General features: G+C 41.3%; 1 protein-coding gene across 1 annotated transcript in view; it reads left to right on the forward strand.

Annotated features, from left to right (window-relative positions):
• CMYA5 (cardiomyopathy associated 5) overlaps positions 1–16,142 on the forward strand; it is a 49,875-nt gene extending 33,733 nt beyond the window's left edge. The window contains exons 9-13 of the mRNA XM_042875121.1: positions 1,537–1,681; positions 12,017–12,150; positions 12,765–12,864; positions 13,964–14,140; positions 15,522–16,142. Of these exons, the coding sequence (XP_042731055.1) occupies positions 1,537–1,681; positions 12,017–12,150; positions 12,765–12,864; positions 13,964–14,140; positions 15,522–15,774 (809 nt within the window). The 3' untranslated portion in view covers positions 15,775–16,142. The remainder of the gene's footprint in view (positions 1–1,536; positions 1,682–12,016; positions 12,151–12,764; positions 12,865–13,963; positions 14,141–15,521) is intronic.
• The last annotated feature ends 777 nt before the right edge of the window (positions 16,143–16,919 follow it).

Genomic DNA, 16,919 nt, shown 5'->3' on the forward strand with positions numbered 1-16,919 from the left:
AAAAGAGTAAATACACTTTCTTTCGTCATTCAAAATCTGCTATTTATCATGTATCTGAGAGGCAGAATAAGCATTTACCCATTTCTCTTTGTCTCTTGAAGACCTCTCAAGAAAGCATGAGAATGTTACCAGGAAGTCAGCTATATGTTCTAATTAGTACAGTAACTACAGGTAATTTGTGAAAAAATCTTAGAAGCACAGTAACAGCTCTTTCTGTCCTTCTGAGTCCAAATGCTCTTTAGATAGATAGCTTCAAACAAGCAAAACAAAACAAACAAACAAACAAACAAAAAGTTAAGTCTTGTTATGTATTGTTTACACATCCATTAATGTGGGTATGTGTTTCCATTTCTTAATGCAGGCATTTGTGGATTCAGCTATTATCATTCTCTAGTGACAGATACCCTTAAAAACACAACAGTCAAGCATATCAGAGGAGAACTAAAGGACTATTGCCAAGGGAACTGCACAGATGTATTAGCGGATAAAAATCTATCCCCCATATTTTTTGCTATGATGAATACCTAGATTAGCTGTTCCTGTAGTAAAACATCAAGTACATCTTAACCTGAAACCTGATTTTCACTAAACAAAGAAATCAGTATGTGCTCCTGTTTTTTTTTCTTCTTTCCTTTTTTAACAATAGCAAATTATTTTTGTTACAAAACATCTTGCATATTGGTTAAAGGTCTATAAGATTATCCTGTCCTCTTCCTATTCTATACCTAGACATTCTATTTGAGGCTTGATTTCTTTAAAAGCATAACAACTTTCTATGACATGTTTAAAAATAAATATTATTTTAATGATTGGTGTTAAGGCTGTTTATGAGAGTGAGCAGCAGATCACAATGTTCATCTATGTTGCTCTTCCCTGGAAAGAGAGTAGATGAATACAACAAAACCATTTTAAGTCTGTGATGTTGGATGCACTATTTCACAGAATAGCTTTTGATTACTTGCATTCAGTGCACTGCTTTACATTCAGTTTTCTATTTTGCAATTGGGCCTGCAGTTCTTAAACTGAGGCTCTAAAAAAGAGAAATTACAGGACCAAATTTTAGTATCCGCATTGCAAAAATAATACTACATAATTAAGAAGAAACTCATAATTTCCCCCTCAATTCTACAGCAGCATATTTTTTACTGATGCAGCTCATGCAGGAACTGCTGAGAACAGGATTGAGATAGCCTGAACAGAGTTATACACAGTACTGCCTTGGTGCTCCACTCTATAAAGAAGGGTGGAAATGAGGAATGTGTGTTTGAGAAAAGGCGTAGAAATCTACTTGGACATGTTAAGGATGTGCAGAAATGCACTAATATTCACAGTGACTTTGCCAGCATGTTCCCAGCCCGTTATAAGGTAAATCTTTGCTGTCAAAACTCAAATAAGCCGCATTTCATTGCTGGACAGACTAAGCCATCTATTCTGTGTTTTCTGAGGGCAGATGACTCTTCCCTTCCTTTGCAAGTATCCCCTACCAGCTGCTGGTCCCCTCTTTGTAGTACAGCTAATGTGTTCCTGTGTCCACAGCACCTGCCACCCCCACCATCAAGGCTGAAGACTGCACAGTGTGTTGGGATACAGCCACCATCCGCTGGCGGGTTGCCTCACCAGCAGCAGAGTCCTTCACCCTGGAATACTGCAGACAGCACTCGCCAGAAGGAGAGGGTCTCAGGTCAGTGCCACAGTTGCAAAATGTTGGTCGATCGGATTAGGCAGACATTAATGAGCACTCCCCAGACTACAGGTCTTACACAAGAGATTATTCTCTCTTCAGCTATGCAAGAAAGAAATAAGCTTTTGCATGCTGAGGATCTCAGAGGCTGGGTACAAATCTGTGAGATTAGTCCAAAAGATACAAAAATACTTCCTTTTCATTCTGCATAACTGAGCACTCCCTCTCATTTGGGGCCAAAACCCTGGAGATGTTGTTCTGCCTGCAATAAACCAGAAGTTGCTGGACTGTGCTGGCTGGGGAAACAATCACTCCTGCTCGGCTGTGATGGCCCCCGGCAGGGCAGGAGAGAGCAGCTGAGTCCTGCAGGAGGGAGTGGGATGAAGGGGTTCAGCTCAGTTTGCTCTCTGCTATGTGGGGAACAAAATGGGAGCCAGCTGGGGACATAGAAAGGGTTGTACTGGTGCCCCAGTAAAGTTGATGACCCATCTGCGCACATGCAGATTCCTCAAGTACGGCTGAGCCCAGTGCTGTGCTGACTTACATGTGTGCGCCTGCAATCCACTGTGCAAGAATGGCACAGGAGTCTGCAGCAACCCAAAGAACAGCTTGGAAGTTGGGGGTGGTATGTGCTTATTCCAGACCTTCTCTGTTTTCTCTTATACTACATCTCAGCTATGTAAAGGGTGAGAAGAGACAAAGACAACATGAAAAAGTGAAACCATGGAGTTGTTGAAATGCACAGAAAATTATGTGGTATTCTGTGTGTCTTTGGATTTTTATTAGAAAAAAAAACAATGGCAACAACATTCCAACAAACTACAAAGTTGTTGATGTAGAGAGTGGGACCCTATGAAAGAGCTTCAAACTGATTCAAGACCTGGTTGGAGTTTTTACATTTGGTCTAGCTTACATGGATGTGTGACAGGTAGGGATGAACTCTGCTCCTTGCAGTCAGTATTAGTCAAATGGACTAAAGAGTTCACAGGTTTCTAGTAGCCAGGTAAGACAGAGAAATTGTGTGCTTTGATTTTTACAAAAGTAGGCTAAAAACTTCTGCAAGGTTGAGAGACCCTGTTTTACCCAGCTCCAGCATGCTGTTAATGCAAACAAGACAAGGAGGGGCAACTTAGCCAGCTTTCCTCCTCTTCAGGAGAACAGCCATGACCTGTTCTAGTTTATACATATTTCACAAGGCCATCAGGACACTGTCAAACTGCCAAAGTCTCCGTTGGTCAGGAAGAATGTAGCTGCTCCCAAAATCTGGGCTATCTCTTTGCCCTTACATTTCATTGCTGTTAACTGGAATTGCCTTTTTCTCGAAAAAGAACTGCCATGTGTGCCCATTTCTGCAATATGTGAGCGAGGTGTTGTTAGCACCAAGCATTTTGTGAGCGTGGAGTTAATTGTGGCAACAAGCTGCCAGGACTGACCCATTCCCTTTTTCAAATAAACTATGCAAAATCAAAGATGTTTATAACTATACTGAGTCACATTTTACTTTTTGGCCTTTATGTGGGCAGAAGCTGTCCTTTTACTGTGACACATGAAAAATTCACAGAAGATAAAATCAAGACTTTTCTCTGAATTGATGCAGTTGAAATACCTGTATTTGTAGAAGGGCTTTAACCTTCTTTTTACAGTGCCAAAGACCACCTTTTAACCACTTATTTTCCCTCAAAGCAATACCTCTATTTATTTTTCCAAAAACAACCCCTCTGAGATTAACCTAGGAAGCTTCTATAATAGCTCAGGATGTCTCAAGGATGGAGAATTGCTTTCTTTTTAAAAAATTCTACTTTGAGTGTGTGTGTGTGTAAAGCCAGAGGGAAAAGAGCCAACTGGTAGATGGAACATACTGCCTGTATTGCTCCCATTTAATGCCCCTGAAGTGCAAGATAGGACTTGAAATTAATTCCTTATGTAGCTGATGAGTGAGAAAAATAGCTCCAGGTGGTGAGTCAGATCTTAAATTGTCTGAGTTGCCTTCTGGAAGTACATATAAGGGTATTTGTGTTTCTTTGCCACGTACCTGTATTAGGTGGAACAAACTTGTGTCTTTAATGCCCACATAGGAGCATGTGAGCCTGAAAACACTGTAGTTTCTTTTTACTATCTTCCTTGAAAGCTCAAAGTATGTCCATCACAGGTTTCCTGAGCAACACTCATCTTGGGGACCAGCCAAACACAAAGCTTTTTGACAGACAGCCTGTGCCTCTTACCAGTCCCTTAGCTATGCAATTCCCTTGTGCCCATGTGGGAGTTCAAACAGACTTCCCAGCAGCCCTGGCAAATTCGTACCGCTCCTCTCAATTGCACAGTAGAAAAGCAGAGGTCAGGGAAGGGCACCTAGGGAAGATGTGGGCAATAGTAATCAGCCATCTCACAAAACTCACCGTCTGCAGTCCCAGCTTGAGTGGCTGCTTTCACACGTCATTCTGGAAACTTATGCAAAGCAAGGGACACTATCAAGGGAGGAGCAGGTAGGGTGAAATGCCCCCACAGAAAGCTGGAGCTGTGTGTGAATCCCTGTGAAATTTGCACATAAGGCATTAGAAGTGTTGGTGGCTGCTTATCTCCTGTGTAAACCTTGGGGACAAAGTCTGCAAGGTAGGCCCAGAAAACAGCTGAAGGAGTCAGTGTTTTGCTGCGGTACAGTCCTATTTGGGCTAAAGGTTGTTGGAATAAGCAAACAACAATTCAGCACAGAATCTCAGAGGCCTCAGTACTCAGAGTGAGACCTTTTAATTCACTGTGAAATTAATATTAAAGTTCATATCTATCAGTATGACAATGATCTCTAAGAAGAACTTGTTAAACATATATTACTGTAGCATTTGACTCTCCACCCAAAGCATGTTAAAACATCACCCCAAGGAGGAAAACAGAAGTAGTGTTTAGAATGTGAGGGAGGATAGGGAGGAAGAGAGAGGAAGAGAAACTGAAGAAGAGAGATGGGATGGGAATGGAGATGAGTATGGGAAAGGGATGGGAATCTGCCTCTCTTCTTTCACCAGGAGAGAACTTTGGTGAACAGTGTCCCTCATCTTTGGGTGAAGAAAATAGCCAGGCTGGCATCATCTTGCTGGCACTATTATCGTATGAGGACTGCTCTGAAAGTACGTTGGCCTATAAGAGAGGTGTGTATTGGTGGTATGGCAGTAGAGGTGAAACTTTCCCTCTGATATTGCATTAAATTGTGTTGCCATGTTCCATGTGGCATGAGAGGGGCAGTCTGACACGATGGCATCTGACATGCATAGAAATGTGTATGAAGCAAAAGTCCGTCATTGAATTCCTCCATGCTGAAAAAATGGCACCCACTGATATTCATGGATCATAGAATCGTAGAATGGTCTGGGTTAGAAGGGACCTTTAAGATCACCTAATTCAAACCCCTTGCTATAGGCAGGGACTATAGGCAGGGACACCTCCCTCTAGACCAAGTTGCTCATCCAGCCTGGCCTTGAATGATTCCAGGGAGAGGGCATCCAAACCTCTCTGGGCAACCTGTTCCAGTGTTTCACCACTTTCACAGTAAATAATTTCTTTGTAATATCTAGTCTAAATCTACCTTCTTCCATCTTAAAGCTACTTACTTCCCTTTTTCTGTCACTACATGCCCTTATAAAAAGACCCTCCCCAGCTTTCCTATAGGCCCCCTTCAGGTACTGGAAGGCTACTATAAGGTTTCCTCAGAGCCTTCTCTTCTCCAGGCTGAAGAGCCCCAATTCTCTCAACCTGTCCTCACAGGTGATGTGCTCCAGCCCTCTGATCATCTTCATGGCCTTCCTCTTGACCCGCTCCAACAAATCCATGTCCTTCTTATGTTGTGGTCCCCAAAACTGGATGCAGTACTCCAGGTGGGGTCTCATGAGAGCAGAGGGGCAGAATCACCTCCCTCGACCTGCTGGTCATGCTTCTCTTGATGCAATTTTGGGCTGCAAGCACACACTGCCAGCTCATGCTGAGTCTTTTATCAACTGACACTCCCAAATCCTTCTCCACAGGGCTGCTGCCAAGCCATTCTCCACCCAACCTGTGTCTGTGCTTGGGATTGCCCCGACCCGAGTGCAGGACCTTGCAGTTGGCTGTGTTGAACTTCATGAAGTTGGCATGGCATGGGCCCACCTCTCAAGCCTGTCCAGGTCCCTCTGGGTAGCACGCATTCTATCTAGCATGTCCAGTGCACCAGTCAGCTTGGTGTTGTCTGCAAATTTGCTGAGGATGCACTTGATCCCACTATCCACATTAAGTACAGAAATGTTAAATAACACTGATCCCAACACCAATCCCTGAGAAATGCCATTTATCACCAGTTGGACATTTAGCCATACCCTGCAACTCTCTGAATGTGACCATCCAGCCAATTCCTTACCCAGCAAGTGATCCATCCATTTTTCTCCTATTTGCCAAACAGGATGTTCTGCAGAACAGTGTCAAATGCTTTGCACATGTCCAGGTAGATGACATCAGTCGCTTTTCCTTTACTCTCTGATGCTGTAACTCTATCGTAAAAGGCCACCAATTTTGTCAGGCATGATTTGCCCATGGTCAAGTCAACATAATCATGTTGATTACCACCAGTCACCTCATTGTTATTTTCCATGCACCTTAGCAGAGCCTTCAGGAGGATCTGATCTTGCCAGGCACAGAGGTGAGACTGACTGGGCAGTAGATCCCTGGATCTTCTTTTTTTCCCTTCTTCAAAATGGGGGTTATGTTTCCCCTTTTCCAATCAGTTCTCACAAATGATCACACAAGAATGAACACCATATGCACGTTTGTCAGGACCTGTTGAATCAGTACAAAGATGACAGTTTACTGCATTGCATTATTAGCAGTAATGATATGTGATATTACCACTACAAAGTGTCAAAGTGGCAGTCCATGTGGCAACATGTGAATTCCTCATTGAAGAGAAAGTTGAAGATGAAGCCCTGAAAGTGATAAGTGTCTTTGGGTTAAAGTGATGTGCAGTGTCTTTTAGTGTCTTCCAGGAAATTTGGATTTCCTGGAACATAGACAAATCATTAATTCTGAACTCTACATCATGACTGATGATGATGACTAACCTGAAGGCTGAAACTTCCAGAGCCAGGCCAGAGAAGAAGACAACCTTTCTTTTGCAGCACAGTAACACCAGGCTGCATACCAGATTGAAGATGATGGAGGACATTGCTGTTCTTGTCTGGACTCTCCTACCACACCCAGCATATAGTCTGGTGCCATCATATACACACCCATCATATAGTCTTCTGACTTCTGCGCGTTCAATGAAAGATGGACTCCGTAGGCAACACTCTTTTAGCAACAACACTGTCATAGCAGCTGTGAAGCAGTAGGTTGCTTCTGCTGGTGCAGATTTTTATGAGCATGGCTTGCAGGCTCTTGTTCATCACTGTCAAAAATACATAGTTAATTGTTGTGACTATACTAGAACCATTGTTTTGAAGCTGAGAATTTGCTCTATCTGTGTGCTTTTTGTTGGAATTTCTACAGAAATAAATAGAAGGCATTGCTTTTGTAGCAAGCTGCATATATTAACACTATTGTGGTTGGTACATTTATTGGCATCAATCTTGAATCTGTTGTATGTGTCATTTCAATAAGTCATCTATTTTCTAACATTTGTGAAACTGTTCACTGCAAGCCCTAAGAGTCTGTAGCAGACAGGCATTCATGAACCTGTTTAATGAAAACCCGTGTAGGAGGGCTCTGGCAAGTGAAGTCAAAAGTATACTCTAGGTGCAACATGAGACTGGAATGAGCAAGCCCCCTGTGGCATTCAGCATATTCTTGAGCAGTTCCAGTCTAACAGAGAGAGAACTTCAGGAACCTCTAGAAATCCTCATAAAATATTTTCTTCTAAATAACATAAAAAAATTTAGATTTTCCCTCTGGGTACTTTCTTTTCCAACTTGCCATGTGAGGAATATGACATTATATGTAATGCTTTTAAATCTTCTACAACCATGAATCTCTGGCCTACTTCTGTGGTTTTATAGCTCCTCACCTACTTGATTCTTTTTTCCAGAATTCTTGTCTGGCTTTGAAATGTTTCTTTCAGTTTCCAGAGCTCTGCTATTTTCTTGCCATTCAGATTCTTTGTGTTGAGAAGTCAATGGAGCTGTGGGTGGAAGATGGAAAACTGTGAAGTGTGTAGTCCAAGGATTAGTGTGGGCTGTTCAAAGGGAAGCCATGTATCGCATTAGGAGAAATCTGCAAGACTTGGGGAGGAAGAAATCATTATGGTATGCAGTGAGTTCATAAAAGCGGAAGTGAATGAGTGTCATCCTCTCCATTAATGTGATACTGACACCACTAGTGACTGAAATTTTCTGCCTGCTCAAAGAACAGGTCTAACACTGGAAACAGGATAGCATCCCTCCCGCTGATAGCTTTGCTAGCAGTTGTCCAGCCAGCTAGGGAAGCAACTGTGTAGAAAATAGGGAATCTTCCTCCTCTGTGCCTGTGCTGAGTTTGCCATCTAAGGTAGCAATGAAGACCATTGCAAGTGGCGCTTTGGTGATCCAACCCTGTGACAGCTAGAGTAGGAATGGATGAGAGGAAATGCAGCATGCAGCACAGCTGGATGGAATTCAGAACAATTTACTCTTTATATTTAGCCTCAGGGGCTTTTTTTTTTTTTTTTTTTTTTTTTTCCTTTTTGCATTCCTGGTGTGCCCCTTCTGTGTGCTTCTGCACTTTTAGTCAGAAGCCTACGTGCTTTCAGCTCTAGCTTGCCATCAGAGGTACCAGCACAGGTCCGGAGGTGCTGTTTCAGTGGGATGTTGGGGGTGGGAATGACAATTACAACACAGAGGGCGTTCTGAATCACTACCAGGCGTATCATTTGCTGGGTTCATGCAATATTAAAAAATATTCTCTAGACACTGTGTTCTTGAAATAAATGAGGATGCTGATCAGAAGAACAGGGAAATCACAAATTTAGCAGGCAGTTGCTGTATAATATTGCTTGGCAATTTAAAGGTAAAGAGACATGTAAGTTCTTTCTGCTCTGCTCTCTGTTTCTACCACATACCAAAAATGTGGAGCCTGGATTTTAATACTTATAAATTCTTATAAAGAGAGAGATTAAGAAGAGATACATAAAATATTTAACTTAAAATATTTATTGAATTTCTAAATTTTGAAGTTTGTATCATGATGCCAGGAGATTGTGAGGACAGTAAAAATGTTTTTTTCTGCTAAAGGGCAGGATGCATCATGCCTTAACAACAAAACTATTACATATCCAATCACCCTTAAAGTAGGCAGCTGTACATATGTGGGAAATACATAGGACAAAATAAAAAGTTGCCTATACATTTCTCTCTCACGATCAAAACTGCATGCTTCAATACTGTTGGCAGTCTCAAGGCAGATCTAGCTGCGTTGTTTCTTACAAGAGCTCTGAAATGAAACAGGCTTTTCCCCAGCATAGTCAGGATATTAGAAATGCATTTTCCCTTCCCTTCTCCCGCACCTGTTTTCAATTGCTAAAGCTGGACAGCAATCATACTTTCTCTTCATCTTTACTTTTTTTTTATAACTGATTGCATGGTTCTGAAACACGAGAAACAAAAATGATCACTCAGAACCTGGGAAGACCTCAGTATTCACTCTTCTCCCCCCTCACCCTATCCTCTAGTCAGAGAAAGTACAGCAACACCTATTTCTTCTTTCAGTCTCTCAATCTTGGAGCTGGCTAAGTGTTGAAGATGAAAATCTTTCTTCCTTGCACATTTTATTTCATAGCTGGCAGCAGCAGGACTGTTTCTTAAGCCATAATTGTAACTAACATTAATGGGCTCTTATTCCTAGGCAGATTAAGGCTGGCTAAAAAAGATCATCAAGTAGAGAATGTTATTCAAAAATCTGATTGCTGTTTTACTAATCAGATATACATAAAGATCAGGTCATAAAAAGTTTACTTGGGATATTACTTGCATTAAAATTTACTTGCCCACTTAGAAGAATTTTTGTGCTTTATTAACTAGTTATCAGTTAAATAAAAGTTAATAGTATAAAAATAAAGTATCTTCTAATTTCCAAAAGACAGAGGAAGGCACTAAGCTAAGAACATGGCTACAATTCAGACTCATTGATCACCTCACCTGGTAGCTTCTTGTTAAGTTTCTTGGTGGTTTGTGCTTCAGATGATGTCAGGATGGTAATCTTGAAGGTCAGAGTGGACCAGACTTGTAGAGGAAGCATGAACATTTATTTTCAAAGCTTGGGTGCCCACTAATTTTCCCCTTCCTCTGCTTCCAGCCCCATTTTTTTTTCTCTTGCTTCTTTTCTATTTGCCTTCTTCCTCAGTTCCCTTCTCGCACTTCTGTTCAATTCATTTTTTTCTTTTGCCTCTTATGCTCAGACAAAGCTTTTTTCCTGTTTCATGTGTAAAGATCACTCATCATCTTGCATTTCTTCCCTGAAACTTCCAGGGAGGTTCCAAGAACTTCAGCCTGCCTATCTCCCAGTGCCTTAATGAAGTGCTGTTATGGTCAGAGCTTTGATTAATGAAGCAAAAGCACAATTGCTTTGGGCAACCTACTTCTTCTGTTTACATTGCATTAGTTCTAGCATTAATGTAGTACATTCTGCAAAGACAGCAAGACCCAGTGCCGACCATGCAAGAGCCTTGAACAGTTTGAAATTCTTTCAAACTGAAAAGATCACAGGAACCAGTGCTTTTTCTGTGTTTTTAATCATTTCTAATGTCATCAGTACAAAATACTTGTTACAGACTAATGAATATAATGCACCAGCCTTTTCCCAGGCACTGTCCTCCTGGACATAGAGCTCTGTGTGGTTTTAACAGGAATATGCTGTATGTAGAGCTGTGGGATTCTACCTTAGTCTGATAAATGCAGCAGAGTTATGTGGAAAATCCTGATGGATGAGCACTGATTATTCTTCAGATTGTACTGCTCTCTGCTGGGACATGTGGGGAAAAACATTCACTACAAATGAATAGCAAAGATCTTACCTGACAACTGGTTTGCCTGCCATATCTCCTCTGGATTCACAGTAATTGGTGGAAAAGGGGATTTGTTGAATCTAGCTCCCCACAGTGACATTAACTGCAGGAGGACGCCTACCATCCTCGGCTCCACCTCTAGCCTTGCTTGGAAAGGAGGACGTCTTGCATGCTCACTAGAAGCAAATCTGCTGTTTGTGAATTTACTGAAGTGCAGATTGAGTCTTCTGCATTCACCTCATCTTCTTACCACTGAAGTTACCATCTTTCAGCGTAGAGGCCAGGGAGACCTTCATTACACTGGAAAACTGAATACTTGTCTTGAAGATTCCTGGACAAATTAGTTGAAGGGAATTGCCTATTCTATTTATTAAAAAACCCGTCTTCACCAACAGACATACAGTGCAGTGTGTATACACTATATTTCTTTGTAATTATTGTATGAGGCAAAAATCCACAGCATCCATTGTGTGAGAATTTGTGAAGTTGAGCCTTCAAATTCCCAACTATATAGAAAATAAAATTGACATTTTTCTAGCTATCCCAGGTGCCTTCACTGGTGTTTCAAAGTGCCTGTGAAGCAGATTGACTGGATGCTGACTCTCTTTTGCCTGCAGTGTAGCAATACATCAGTGGCTGAGAATGTTAGTGCTTGAGTTTTTCTGGACAGCTCAAACAGAAGACTAAGTCAAATGAGGGCACTGTGCAGAGACAGTTCTCCTGCTGCTGCCTCTTGCAGCCTGTTAGAGCGCATGGCACAATGAGGGAGACAGAGCCAAGACTTTACTGATGAACAATTCATGAGTGAGGAGTTAATAATAAGAAGTTCCTGGTTTATGTGTGTTCTTAAAAATGGATATCCATTCTTTTGTATGTGGAGCCTGTACCCAAACAGTACAAGCACAACAAGCACATTCACTATCAAGCAGATGAATTAATCACAAACATTCCTCTTCATTAGCTTGTTCATTTTGTAATGGAGACTTTTTACAGAAGGCAGATGAGAATTTTATGCTCTTCTGCTTGCATTTTATGTGATTAATTATGCTGCAAAATGAACACAGAGTGTTACACCAAATGACTGTACTGAGTGAGAAGGTGTAAGGAACAAAGGCCTGAAAATTTGTCAGGCAACTCAGGGAGGACATTGAGTGAAATAGTAATGCTCCTACAAAACCTGGCTGTTTGTGAAAACAGTGATCACCTCTCTGTTTTGGAGTTTCTCTGTGGTGCCTGTTGTTGCAGTAGTCAGCAGCATGATTTGGTGGTTAGCTGTTTGCATAAATTATTCTTTCTTGGTTTGCATATCAGCGTATATTTTCATTTATGTAAATCTGGAAAATTTGCAGATCTTTTGCTGGTATAAAGAAACATGAACTGAAGGTATTCCTGGAGCCCAATGTGAACTACTTCTTCTACCTGAGGGCTGTCAATACATTTGGGACAAGTGAACAGAGTGAAGCTGCTCTCATCTCAACAAAAGGTAGATCACCATTTTCTGATGGCAGGAAAAAAAAATAAAAAGGGATAGTTATGCAAAGCAGTAATATCATTTTTCTTCAGAAGTTGTAGCTGAACTTTCATTAATAGGAGAAAAAAGAAAGCTATTGAGATAAAAGGGATCATATTTTATCTGCTTAAAATTAAAATAATCTGAGACAAATTTATTTTGTTAGATTTATGTCAGTGTAAAACTAGTCTGGCATCAAAAGCAAAACTGTTAAATTCTATCAGAGATATGACATAATTAAATCACACGTGATTCTTTCAAACCAGCCTCAGAATTCAAATTTGCTATTTTGAAAAAGCAAATAATTGAAAATGATTCAGCTGTCAATATAAGACTGCTTTATACCTAGCTAATGTACTGAATAGCATAGCCTGATCCCTGGGCCTGGTTTCCAGAAGACTGCTGTAATGAAGAGGCACAGGTCAGAAGAGTTTTTGCATTGTTGTCCAGTTTTCTGCTACTCCTTCCTTCCAGCAGACACAATTCTGTCCAGCTAAGATAGCAGTAATTTAACATACTATGATTCATCTTGTATTAATGTTGATAGCCTCCCTGAACTGGTGTTTCTTTGTACTGATTTGTACCAGGAACTCGATTTCACATACTGAGTGACACAGCTCATCCCGCTTTGCAAATCTCCCCTGATGAAACCGTGATTTGCCTTCCAGAGAAAGCTACATTCACTGGGTGAGTAGCAGATGTGAGCACAGCCAGCCTGGAGCATTCAGGATGGGCCTCCCTCTTGCTTTTCTCTGTAGGCAGCTTTCACACATCACTAACTAATTCTGTAGAATTGAATTGCTTCAGTCAGGCAGCCCAGGACATTGTGTGACAGACTTGCTTTCAAATATTGCAATGATTGCAGCACTGATGTAGGTGCCAGGCAGTGCTTGATGTTGAGGAATTTCCATAGAAAGTCAAAGGCAGAGGAATTGCTCGCTAGGACAGTTGAATTCACCTCAGTCTATGGTTACTGGTTAATGGTTCAGAGTTCTGTAATCTAAAAGGAATTTGTTGCTGCTCTGGGAAGACCAAATGTGTGAGTTTGTCTTAAAATATGTTATATATATATTTGAATATATATTTGCCTATAAATATATATCTGTGGCTAGAAGGAATCTTTCCTTTCATTTTGTTCCTCTGCTGAGAGCATTACTAGTAATGCTTGTCAAAGCATCCTTGGTTTTGGAGAAATAGGAAGTTCCCCTGGCATATATTAGGATGATTGTACCCAGACTTCCAGGCTTGTTCTATCTATTGCAAACATGATTTCTTTTTTTTTTTTAATTGTTTTATTGTTGGGTTTGTTTTGTGTTTTTTTTTTTTACTTTCTGATATTAGTTTCAGCATAAGCATAGAGCCACTTGTATGATGTGCCACAGTCATATGGCTTCCTGTAAGGTAATGGAGCATTACAAATTTAAGCACTTTTTTTTAACTGTTACAACTTGCACACATGGTGTTCATCACTGTGTCTACTTAAAATAGCCATGCTTTCTGGCGTGAGCAAGCCTACTAGATTTGAGATCTTTTTTTTGCCTCCAAAGTCACCTTTTCCACCTTTTGCTAGCTTATGAGTTTTCTGTACTCAAGATGGGTCCATCTTAGTGCAAACATAGAGTGACCCACAGTGACAACATTCAAATCTTTGATGGAACACCATAGTCAGAAGAAAAGAGCATCTTCCATTAGTATGATGATGCTGCATGATGTGACTACAACAATTATCACAGTATGGCTGGCCTACCATCACAATCACTTTATTCTTCACCTCTTCCACAAATAGGTTTCCATCAGTCTTAGGTGAACCGTTGCCTGCTCGAGGATGTCATTACTGGGAAACTGTTGTCACTGCCTGCAGAAGCTACAGGATTGGGATTTGCTATGAAACAACACCACAGAGCAGTGTTGTGGGACCGAGTGACACTTCCTGGTGCATGTACTGCTGTCCTACACAAACCAGGTAAAGCTGAGTCTAGCTAATTGAGAAGTTACTTGTGTGTCATATAAGTAAAGCTGGACAGCTTTAAGACTCTCAAGAGCAGAAAGGACCTCTCTGTTTCTTTTCTGCAAGCAAAGTAAAACTGCAAAAGAGATTTAAACCTCCTCCTCATAATTAAAAAATCTCCACCCAACCTACCTCCCTCATTTGATTCACAAAGGCCCATTTTTCAAACCTGTTGAGATCCCTCTGGATGGCATCCTTTCTGTTGTGTCAACTCGACCGTGCAGCTTGGTGTCGGCAGCAAACTTGCTGAGGGTGCATTCAATCCTACTGTCTATGTTATTGATAAAGATGTTGAAGAGCCGTAGTCCCCAGACAGAGCCCTGGAAAGCACCACCTGTGACCGGCCTCCACTTGGACATCAAGCTGTTGACCACAGCCCCCTGGCTTCAACCATCCAACCGATTTCTCCACCCAATAGTCCGCCCTTCAGACCCATATCTCTTCAATTTAGAGAGATGGATGTGGTGTGAGACTATGGCAAAGGTCTTGTACAAGTCCATGTAGGCCACATCAATTGCCCTTTCTTTGACCACCGGTACTCCATCATAGAAGGCCACCAGACTGGTTGGGCATGGTCTGCCCTTGGTAGAGCAATGCAGGCTGTCTTGAATCACCTCCTTGTCTTGCATGTGCCTTATCGTAGCTTCCAGGAGGATCTGTTCCATGATCTTCCCAGGCACAGACAGTTTATATCCTGAATTGTTTCACAAAATCCCACCAATGTTCACAAATATAGTCTTTACTGAATAAGTTTCAAACTCCAGAGAATTTAAGCCTCCATGGAGAATGCCTTCTTCTGCCCTTTACAGCAACAGGGATCCTGTTACTACCATGGCAGGACTGCCAGCTAGTCTTCACTGGGTCTGCATCAGGCTACTTGGAGTTCTGTAAATCATATCCTTCTTCATGTTGTAAAGGTGTTCTTGATGTAAAAAAATGTAGGGTTTTTTGAGTAAAATTACGCAGATACGTGAACATGACCAGCTAAACAAAACATCTGAGAAGAAAAGGGTTTTGCTAAAGTGCAGCTCATGCTTAAATCCCCACAGAGATGTGTAATATGAAAAATATAGATGATTTCAATTTTGGCAAATCTGCTTTTATCATGAGAATTCAAAGATGCTGAACAAAAGGACTCCTTGGTGTGCTGAGCAGGGCTTTGAAGAAATGCCACTTTCACTTAGGTAGGTGGGTTATGTACTGAGCAAAATTCTGTTGCCACATGATGTGCTACTGTATATGGCAAATTGTTAATAGGTGGGAATTAAGCAGTAAGTTATTTCTGGTAAATCACAACGAGGAGACTCACTGTATTCTGATTTTCATTTTCCTGCAGCTTTCTTTGCAGATTTTTTCACATGGATGTGATGAGCGATGTACATGTGACAGAACAACTGGCCAGGATCGGCATCTTGTTGGATTACAGCGGTGGCAGACTGCTGTTCTTCAATGCAGAGAGAGGGCTGGTGCTGTTCACCATCAGGCACAAATTTACTGATATTGTTTATCCAGCCTTTGCCCTGGAGAAGGCTGGAATGCTTACCCTGCACACAGGAATAGATCTGCCAGAGTTTGTGAAGCACAGTTAACCCCCTGCTTCACACTTTTAGAAAAACTAACAATTCCAGTGTTAGGGGCAGAGCGGGGTGTCAGAGAGAGATGTCAATTTTCACTGATGAATATTATGCACACAGCTGTCCCTCACATCATCCGTAATTGCAGGTAGTGCTCAGCCAAGTAATCACCCTGAGCTTGCAGAGGAAACAGCACCTTCAGCTGGAATGTGCACCTAGTGATATACACAGCAGGATTTTTAAGGGAAATAAAAAGGTTTGTTAGATATGAACATTAAGGGGAGGGGAGGAAATGTGCTGTCCCTTTGAAAACGACAGTGTTTTCTGTCTTTTTAAATTTGATGATGAGCCTGTTTATGAAATAAATGCATCTCTCACTGCAATGCATGACTTCTTTTGTTGGAAAAATCTGTCATTTCATCATTTGACAGGACAGTCAGAGCCCAAATCCAAGATGTAGTTGAAAAATGTGCAAAAATTTCAACAAGTGCAATATTTTGCAAGTTAATATATCCAGCTATTGTTTGCCATACTCTTTCTTTAAATATGCAAGAAAACTTGGGAACTGAGAAATCTGTCTGCGTAAAATGAGTGAGTCCCAGATTAGACTTCATGTCAGCCATGCGAAGTTTGAGTATGTAACACCTGCCCACCTTGCTGATACCAATCTAACAGGCACAGTTACCTGACTGTGCATCAGCAAGTATCTGAACCTGTAAATATGTATTCATGAGAAATGTATTTGTTCATCAAGTGTAGAGGAAACTTGATAGTAGTGCCCAAATCCTCTTCCTACGGTTTTCATCATTCACCTTAGAGAAAAGTGAAAATGAAAGTGACCTTCTTGTGGACCACCTCTTTTTTATCACTGCTTTTTGCCCTTACATTCACAGATTTGATGCTCCTAATTTCAGGTTTTAGATATTTTTGTGAGTCTCTTTGCTCTGCTAAGTTATCTAGACTAGCACCAGAACCACATCAGGATGATGCAATGTGCCAGGGCAGATAAACTAAGCAGGTTGAGCCTGGTTGATGCCAACAGAGGATAGAATGCTGATTTCACCCCCTGGCTTGCTGAAATCATGTTTCAAAGAACTGCACAAATCAGTGTCACTGCTTCCTTCCTGCCTGTCCCAACGGTGGAACACACAACTGCCAGT

This window comes from Lagopus leucura, unplaced genomic scaffold, assembly GCF_019238085.1.
Source record: "Lagopus leucura isolate 7727_CA_CO unplaced genomic scaffold, USGS_WTPT01 Super-Scaffold_100014, whole genome shotgun sequence".
NCBI classification, from domain to species: Eukaryota; Metazoa; Chordata; class Aves; order Galliformes; family Phasianidae; genus Lagopus; species Lagopus leucura.